This window comes from Elgaria multicarinata, chromosome 1 (genome assembly GCF_023053635.1).
Source record: "Elgaria multicarinata webbii isolate HBS135686 ecotype San Diego chromosome 1, rElgMul1.1.pri, whole genome shotgun sequence".
In the NCBI taxonomy this organism is placed as follows: domain Eukaryota; kingdom Metazoa; phylum Chordata; class Lepidosauria; order Squamata; family Anguidae; genus Elgaria; species Elgaria multicarinata.
The window spans coordinates 104,393,593-104,403,302 of NC_086171.1; the positions used below are offsets into that span (position 1 = coordinate 104,393,593).

Consider the following 9,710-nt stretch of genomic DNA (forward strand, 5'->3'; position numbering starts at 1 on the left):
CCGAGCCGAGCGCTACGAACGGGACAGATACTATTCTCGGTCAAGATCTCGACATCGATCACCGTCAGTATATAGCGATCACTACGCTAATAGACACCGACGTTATTACTGCAGCAGATCAAGATCTCCATACCACAATCACGACAGATACTCTGAATACTCTTACCCTCCAAGACACCATGAATACTACTACGACAGGAGACCAGCTTACCGTGAGGATCGACATACACACCGTCCTCCACAATCCCAAGCACAGAACCCTGCAACCTCGTCTAATCCGGACACAAGACTAATACTTGCTCAAACAACTCGCGACGAACCGCGTACAACTCCTCCAGGGTCTCCTATCCCTGTTGAAGGCTACGATTCTGATTCTTCAGCGACATCAGCTGGACAACCCTCTTTACCTTCCCCCGATGATAACCTTGGCCCCAAGGAAAGAGGATCACCTTCTGAAGAAATGGGCTCCTTCGCAGAGCAAATACTCCGCATGGCTCACGCTCTCTGCATCGATGCCCAACAACAACAAGAGCAAATTACAGATCTTATCTTTGAACCAATATTCACTGAAGCCTCGGCGCCAGTAGAAATACCATTCGCACCGACTCTACTTCAAGCCGTTAAGCAGACATGGACTTCTCCTTCCATAATGACGCCTACGTCCCGTCGTTTAGAATCTATGTACAGAGTACAGAAAAAAGATGTAGAATTTTTATTCACTCACCCACGTCCAAACTCGATAATAGTCGAATCGTCCCACTCGAGATCTCAGAAACATCATTCTTCCCCTGTGGACAAAGAAGGTAGAAGGTTAGACTTCCTGGGCAGAAGATCATACTCTGCATCAGCCCTGGGTCTACGAGTCACAAACTACCAAGCCCTTATGTCCCGATATCAGTTATTCCTTTGGGACAAAGTTGGCTCACTGTGTGATTACTTACCTGAAGACCAGAGAGAGCTAGCCCGAGTATTTCAATCCGAAGCTTCACGCCTAGCAAAACTCCAAATTAATACCACTCACACCAAACAGACTGTTATGCCAAACTAATGATGGGCTCTGTAGCCCTTAGACGACATGCCTGGCTCAGGTCAGTGGGAATGGCACCAGAAGCTTGTTCGAGAATAGAAGAGCTACCCTTCGATGGCGATGGCCTATTCAACGCCTCCACAGACGAGAAAATGGACACAGTCCAAAAAGCCAGAAATAATGCCAAAAAGATGGGACTGGGACAACAAAAACAACAATTCCAACCTCAAAGAGGACGTAAATGGTTCCGCCAGTATCAGCCGTACCCACAAAAATCAACTGACAAAACAAGATTCCAACCTACACAAGCCTTCCAACGAAAGCCTTACAATCCGACCAACTGTTTTCGCCCACAACCGAAACCAGACAACTCGCACAAACGTCGTCTTTGACTCGAACCACCAACACAACCAATACCTTGCATTCAGCGATCGTCTATCCAAGTTCTACCATGCCTGGGAAACCATCACCCAGATTCCTGGGTCCTCCAAATCATCCTCCAAGGATACAAAATCGAATTCGAGACTCTCCCTCCCCTCGGTACCGTGAAGACCACAGCACCCTCCGCCGTACTCAACCACGAAACTACCCTCCTACTCTCAAAAGGCACTATAGAACGCGTTCCACCAGAATCCAATCACACAGGTTTTTTATCCAGGTACTTCACCGTACCGAAAAAAGATGGGGGTCTTCGCCCGATTTTAGACCTCAGGGATCTCAATTACTTCATTCGCCCCAAAAAATTCAAAATGACGACACTGCAAAATATCTTACAACTTCTAAGAAAGAATGCATGGTATGCGGTTGTAGATCTAAAAGACGCTTATTTCCATATTTCCATCTCAGAGACGCACCGACACTACCTCCGATTCGCCATCGGGGAAGAGATTTACCAGTTCTGCGTCCTACCGTTTGGACTCAGTACAGCCCCACGCGTATTCACCAAGTGTATGGCTGTAGTCTGTGCTCATCTTCGCCTATCCAACGTCGAGGTATATCCATACCTCGACGACTGGCTACTGACCTCAGACTCAAAAGAAACCCTAAACGACAACATCTCTCTGACCCTCCATACCTTGGACACTCTCGGGCTCTACATAAACTGCGAAAAATCAATCCTACAACCCACTCCGTCAATAAAATTCATAGGAGCAAGAATAGAGTCAGTCATCGGAAGAGCATACTTACCTCAAGACCGAGCATACCACCTCATTTACAAAGCTCAAACTCTCATTGCGAGACATCACACAACGGCACACAAAATACAACGTCTACTAGGTTATATAGCATCGACCACCGCAGTTGTACAGTGGGCCAGATTCCACATGCGCCCCCTACAACTCTGGTTCCTCCAACACTACGACAAAGATCGAGACTCAAAAAAACACTTCCTCAACATCCCACCTACCGTTATCGACAGCCTCCGATGGTGGACAAAGCCACATCACCTCTTACAAGGAGTTCCATTCCAACAACCAGCCCCATCCAGGATACTTACCACCGATGCATTGACAACAGGCTGGGGAGCCCATTGTGGGATGCTAAGAATCCAAGGCCAATGAACAACCAACGAGTCCAACAACCACATCAACTTTTTAGAACTAGAGGCAGTCAGGAAAGCCCTCAAGGCATTCAAACCTTACCTCAGAAATCATCACGTGCAGATACTTACCGACAACACCACGATACTATGGCACATAAACAAGCAAGGAGGCACAAGGTCCCCGAAACTAGTCGAACTCACACTTCGGATCCTCAACTGGTCTATCACCAGAAGGATATATTTGTCAGCTCTCCACATAGCTGGGGACGACAACACGCTTGCAGATTCTCTCAGCCGCACATTCACCCTCAATCACGAATGGCAACTTTCAAACACCATCCTCCATCAAATTTTCCAAATCTGGGGTCAACCAACAATAGACCTATTCGCCACAGCAGAAAACATGATATGCGAAACATTCTGCTCCAGGGGAGGAATAGGACACGGATCTATGAGAGACGCATTCACACACAACTGGAAGAATGCCCTCTTCTACATATTCCCACCATTTCCACTACTAAACAAAGTAATCACGAAAATCATGCAAGACAAGACGAACTGCATCCTAATTGCTCCCTGGTGGCCCAGACAGGCATGGTTCTCACAACTAACACACCTCACCAAAGGACGCACCTACCGACTCCCTCTGATCTCGTCTCTTCTATCATGCAACCACGGACAGATCCTCCACCCGGATCTTCACAGATTGAAGCTAACGGCATGGAGAATCGACCTCGATTATCCATAGACAATGACACACATCTACCACTAGAAGTACAACATATCCTAAAAGCATGCATAAAACAATCCACTAGGACATCTTATGCCACAAAATGGGCACGCTTCTGCGTCTTCGCAAATGCAAACTGCTTCCAACCTGATCAATGCTCCATCACCAATGTGCTAACCTTCCTACATCACCTATATGAAAAAGGACTAAAATACTCCTCTATTCGCGTCTACTTAGCCACTATTTCGACACACCGTGGCGAAATCCAGCACAAACCTATTTTCTCCACACCAATCATAAAGAAATTTTTACGAGGCCTTAAAAACCTAATACCTCCAGTAAAACCCATTGCTCCCAACTGGAGCCTCTCAGTGATTTTAAACGCACTAACAGCAAAACCATTCGAACCTCTTGCTACCACTCCCATACACCTCCTGTCATGGAAGGTAGCATTTCTAGTAGCAATAACATCAGGAAGAAGAGCAAGTGAACTGTCAGCACTCCGTATCGACCCCCCATTCACTATCTTTCACAAAGACAAGGTTGTCATGAGACCAGACGTTGCCTTCTTACCTAAGATAGTGTCAGACTTCCACATCAACCAGCATATCATACTTCCGACGTTCTTCCCATCTCCTTCCACAGACCTAGAGAAAAGATTACATTGTCTAGATGTTAGAAGAGCTGTAGCATTCTATAAGGACAGAACAAAGACATTTCGCAAATCTCAGAACCTCTTTATTTGCTATGGAGGCAAACAAAAAGGACTTACACTCTCTTCTCAAAGGCTCGTCCAGTGGATAGTACACACTATCAAGCTAGCCTACCGTCTAGCCAAACTTCCCCTTCCTCAAGGGATAAGGGCACACTCTACCAGAAGCTTAGCAACCTCCACGGCTTTCGCAAAAGGAGTTTCCCTAGAGGACATATGCAAAGCAGCGACATGGTCACGTCCTCTAACTTTTGTCAAACACTACAGCATCGACACCCGCTCCTGGAAAGACTCTTCCTTCGGTAGAGCAGTATTGTCAGCTGTTCTTCAATGACACCGACCCTCCACCGGTGAGTGTTAGCTTGGTAATCGCCCATAGTGTGATGCACAGAGACCACGAAAAAGAAATGCAGGTTGCTTACCTGTAACTAGTTCTTTGAGTGGTCATCTGTGCAGTCACACAACCCTCCCACCATCCCCACTTCGGTGTCATGCACTGAAGGATTATCCTCTCGGTACCAAGATCGTTAGTCGGTCTCAAAGGAACTGAGGGGAAGGCGGGAACACACGCAGTCATGCGCAGTGGATGGTGGGGGAGGGTTCCCGCCAAAATTAACGTTTCTCAGCTAAGAGAAGTATTTTCGAGGCAAAGCTCAGCGCCAGCACAGAGCCCATAGTGTGACTGCACAGATGACCACTCAAAGAACTACAGTTACGGGTAAGCAACCTGCATTTCTTCAAGGCCACCAATTTGGATGGCTTTAAAAGGGGTTTAGATGAAATCCTGGTGGAGAAGTTTCATCTGTGACGTCCTGATGGCCACATACTACCTCCATTAAATCAGTTGCTGGTGAACATAGGCGGGAGGCTGCTCTTGCACTCATGTTCTGCTTGTAGGTTTCACCTGGGCAGCTGGTTGGGCGCTGTGAACAGAATGCTGGACTAGACACACTCTTCTTATGTAACCCTAGGCCCTGTCTTCTTTTTTTACTGTGCAGAAGAAGCTCCTTCAGAAAAGAAGGTGGACAATGCCTCCAGGACCAAAGCAGTCGCTTTATGTAGCACTAGGATCTGTTTGGATCAAGGGAACATAAGTCACAATACCTTGATGTTCACTGCTGAGCTTCAGGGGTCCCCAAAATTCTGTGTCCCTTGCAGCCCTACGGTAGCTCTGGGAGCTTCTGCACGCTTAGCCATGTCTGGTGGATATTTCTCCCTTAGCCTCTTGAGGAAGATAAAGACATGAGGAAAGCCAAGAAGTGTCTGGATGGCTTTCAGGAAACTTCAGTATTCAGCTACTTTATTGGACAGAGCAGTCAAAAATCTTTTTGTTTGAAGCTGTGGGAACTCTGCCTCATAATTGCTTAGAGCCCAGCTTTAATTTGGACTAAGTGCTGTGATTAGTGTTACTTTCCCCCCCCCCCCATGTATTTCTCCTTGTTATATAGTTGTGTTGACTTTTTTATTTTTAATACAATGTTTTCAAAAGAAATCTGTGTGATGTTTTATGTCATGTAAACTTGGCGGCCCCTCTCATGTCTGAGAATGACTTTGTCTATTTAGTTCATTAGCTGTTCACTATCCACAGGACAATACTAGAGCTATGAAGAGTGGAATTTCAGAAGTGGATTTTTCATTGGCTTCACATGATGCGAATACCTTACATGTTCTCTCTCTCTCTATTTCCCCCGGGTATAACTTGTTATTATTTCAAAACAACACCAACTTACAGACACAATACAAGAGAAAAAAAGCATATAAGAAGATAAAAAACACAAAACACATAAAAAACATACAAAGTTAAGACGGACTTCCGATTTTCTCCACAGCAAAAATATGTAACCGTATCTTCACTTACTCTATAATTACAACAATCAAAATTCCTCTCTTTTTTATCTTAAAAAAGATCTTCTTAATCATTGAATCCACAGATGAACAAATCATTTTTCTAGTACCTGTAAAAAGTCTATAAGAGGTTTCCATTCAGTTAAAAATATAGATGTTGACTTGTCTCTAATTATTGACATAAGTTTTGCCATCTCTGCCAACTCCACCATCTTCACTAGCCATTCATCTGTTGTAGGCAATGTTGAGCTTTTCCATTTTTGTACATATAATAATTTCACTGCTGTTATATATAAAAATAGGGTCCCATAGCTCCTTTTCATCTGGTCATCCATTAAGCCCAAAAGGAAATATTCCAGCTTCAGCTGTATATTGGTCTTTAATTTCTTCTGATTTAGAGAATGAATTTACAAAAACCTTACATGTTCTCAATCTAGAACAGGAGGATGTAATAAATGAAAGAAAACTGATTGCCCTAGTATAGCAAGAGTCTGTTTTGCCACTGTAGAGAGGCATTGGGTGTGTTCGGACGTCACCTTAGTCAGCGGAGTGTGAATAGTCCACTCTATGGATGACTATTTGCATGCTGCACTTGGGCGACACGGAAGTAGTCTCCATGGAGTAGAGTATTCACACTCTGTTGAATACTCATCTCTTCCCCATTGAATAGCGCTGGTTACCACTTACCTTATTGGGATGCCACCATGCCGTGGGGAGGGGTGTAGGGGGGAGGAGAGACGTAATGTGTGGAGACGCGCCACAGCCATTGCTGGTGTGACGGCGGAAGTGATGCATTGATTCCACCTCTAGTCAGGAGGTGGGATACTGCCGCCGCTGCTTATTTCTCTGGTGAGGGCCACGGCGGTGGGTGCATCGCCTCCCCTGTCACTGGCTGAGCAGGGACAGGCGACGGTGCCACAGCTTCTGACGCATCCTTTGCTGGCGGATGGATCATGTGCCCTGTCATATGAGGAGACCATTCCACAGCTTCTTGCTTTTGCAGCGGGCGCACACAGTGGAACATATGCCACACCTGCTGCAGAAACAATAGGCTGTAGAATGGTGTTCTCGTGTGTCGGCATGAGATCTATCCGCCATTGAAGGACGCATCAGCTCAGAGCGACGTCATCCTTGTTGGGATCACATAGCTCAGCGCCGATGCGTCCTTCCCTGTCAGTGCCATACCAGCAGGGAAGTGGGTGGCTAAAGCAATGTTGCCCCCTTCCCTGTTGCCATGGCCCTGATGGGGAAAGAGGGGTGCTATGCTGGCACAAGAATCGGTCCTGCAGCTGTGATGAGCAGGACAGATCCTTGTGCCTCCCGTCCCCGTTCACCACAGGAAAAAGTGGGTGGGACATGGAAGCATCACTCCTACTGCTGCCAAGCAGATGGAATGATGCTTGCACATCCCGTGCCCTCTTGTGACAAATGGGGGTGGGAGGTGCAAGAATCTGTTCTGCTCGTCACAGTTGCAGGACAGATCGTTGCGCCCTCCACCCTGATAATGGCAGATGGATTTCTCCTGCAGCTTGTTGTTACATATCAAACTGCAGGAGACATCCTTTGCCCCCCACCCTGTGATAGATTTGGGGATTAGCTCGAGGGGCTGGAAGGAGCTTTTTCTACCCCCTTGAGCCAATCTCCAGATGGATCGTGGGGAGTGGGGGCAAGGGACGTGCATGTCGCTGGGAACACATGAGGCCCTGCTATTGGCATGTGCCCGTCCTGGGAAGCACTTGGGGAGCCCCCCAATTGGGCTGTCCCATCAAGGGACAGGATGATTGGCGGCTCCTCAAGTGCTTCCTGGGACGGAATTATTTCCCAAGCTGGCAGAGCCCTGCTGGGCTAGAACAGCAGGGTTTTTTGCCGCTCTTGCCTCTCGATTCTGTAAGCATGGGAAATAATCCACAGGGCTTGCCACACTTATCGATGGTGGTGCCGGTAAACAACTCTGAAAACCGTTATTTCTGGAAAATAACTAACTCTGGCGTGGTTTCCCCCCGACAGACGACACGTTAGTCCCAACATCCAAGATTAGGCCTTACAGAAAGTTTTCATAACCCAGCCTACATATTATCTAAAAATGCTATTTGTCATCTAGAAACAGTCGCTGAAGCTATTAATGCAGTGCCTTATATCTTGGGCAACTTTTGGGGGCTGTGGGCACATTTGGCCATTTGAGAAACTTTCATGGGCACCACCACACAATGGCCCCATGAGATGTGGCAAAGCACAAGTAACCAGCCCCAAAGACCAAGTACAAGGTAGGGATGAGGTCTGAGCCCCACCCCCAAAACAACTTTATTCCCATGGTTTCAGCACCAACAAAAAAATCAAATGCCAATCCAGTAATCCAGCCAATCCAGCTGCCAGTAAGAAAATGCGTTAATAGGTTTTCTTGGGAATACAAGAAAACCTATTAACCTTTATTCCCATTAGCAGATTCCTAATGGAAGACTCTGTCTGAGCATCCATGAACTCTGTGTGCATACTTTCATGTGCTTTATGTTTATGAGCACATTAGAAGTAAGCAATGGGATAACACCATGTGTGGTACTCTGAGCAATTTTAGAAGAACATGTTTTAGAGGAACAAATAGATGGCATCATTTATTTATTACAATAAATAGTTGTAAATATAAACGAATTTGATTAAGCAGGTAGCTTTAGATGTTTCTTCTAGCTGAGACAGAAAATCCAAATAGTTTCTCTGTGGTAGTAAAAATATACTAATTGTCACTTGTTGCCCTGTAATAGTCTGCCTGAAGCACGCCATCACCCTGCCTAAGGGGAGGACTTGCCTTGGTGATAAATAAGCAATGTAATTCTGATTTGTTACAATCTGTACCATTAGGTCTCTGAGAAAAGACACTGGCCTGCTTCAAAGGAGCACGCTAAGATGAACCTGTTTGCGTTGTCGTCTCAGCAGTTCTGAAGGCTTGTGTAAACATGAAATATTTTCATGTGCGCGTCTGTGTGTGGTGGGAGAAAGGGGTTGAGGTGCTCATGTCTCATTAGCTGCTGACTGTTTCTAATAATGTTGCTGACATCATCATCAGCAGCTGTCTCTTCTGGCTTGTGGGCAGCGTGGGTTAATAGTTTACCCATGCCAGATTCTTGTGACGTTGGATGGCTTTGGGGGATCTCTAGCGCAGGATGCTCAGCTGTTGAATTCTACTGGTAGGTGGAGGTAGATGCAGTGTTCCTTTTTATTTGTTGGGTAAAAACATGGTACTTAATGAGTTGCAGATGCAGTTTGATAAAGGGATGCATGCCTTTCTTTTCTAGGATGATCCTTGGGGGCGAAAATCAGTTCTGTTTGTTTTCAGAGTAGTTCAGCCTGAATGGAGGAAAGCCAGTTCTGGAGGGTGACTAACACCTTTGATGCCATCAACTCCCCTCTGCCACCTTAATATTTGTTCAAAATGTTGTGTGGAGGTTTTTGGGGTGGGTGGGGGCTAGATGAAGGATGAATGTGCGTACATATAAATGTGGGTAACCCTCATTTATTTGTACACACATTTAATTTTTCAACTGCTCTTCTCAAGTAGCCTAGCCACCATGGCACTCCCATCTATGCCCTGTAGTCCTCACTTGGCAACAAATTAATTTGTTTTCACTTGGCAACAAATTAAGTTACCTCAGCGGCTGCCACTTCCTGGTGACTGGATCTCTTGTTGCAGCAACAACACATCATCATCATCATCATCAAATTTACTACCCGCCTCTCCCTCTGGAACGAGGCGGGGAACAACATGAAATACAAAATATTATAAAATACATAAAACTGGTTAAAACATACCGTATACAAACTAATACATTATTAAAATAACAGCCGTGCTGGTCACACAGAG

At 45.9% G+C, this 9,710-nt stretch overlaps 1 protein-coding gene across 2 annotated transcripts in view; it reads left to right on the forward strand.

Annotated features, from left to right (window-relative positions):
- TDRD5 (tudor domain containing 5) overlaps positions 1 to 5,459 on the forward strand; it is a 64,632-nt gene extending 59,173 nt beyond the window's left edge. For both annotated transcript variants that reach the window (XM_063134208.1, XM_063134217.1), the window contains exon 17: positions 5,011 to 5,459. In XM_063134208.1, coding sequence (XP_062990278.1) covers positions 5,011 to 5,258 — 248 coding nt within the window. In that variant the 3' untranslated portion in view covers positions 5,259 to 5,459. The remainder of the gene's footprint in view (positions 1 to 5,010) is intronic.
- Positions 5,460 to 9,710: the final 4,251 nt, after the last annotated feature.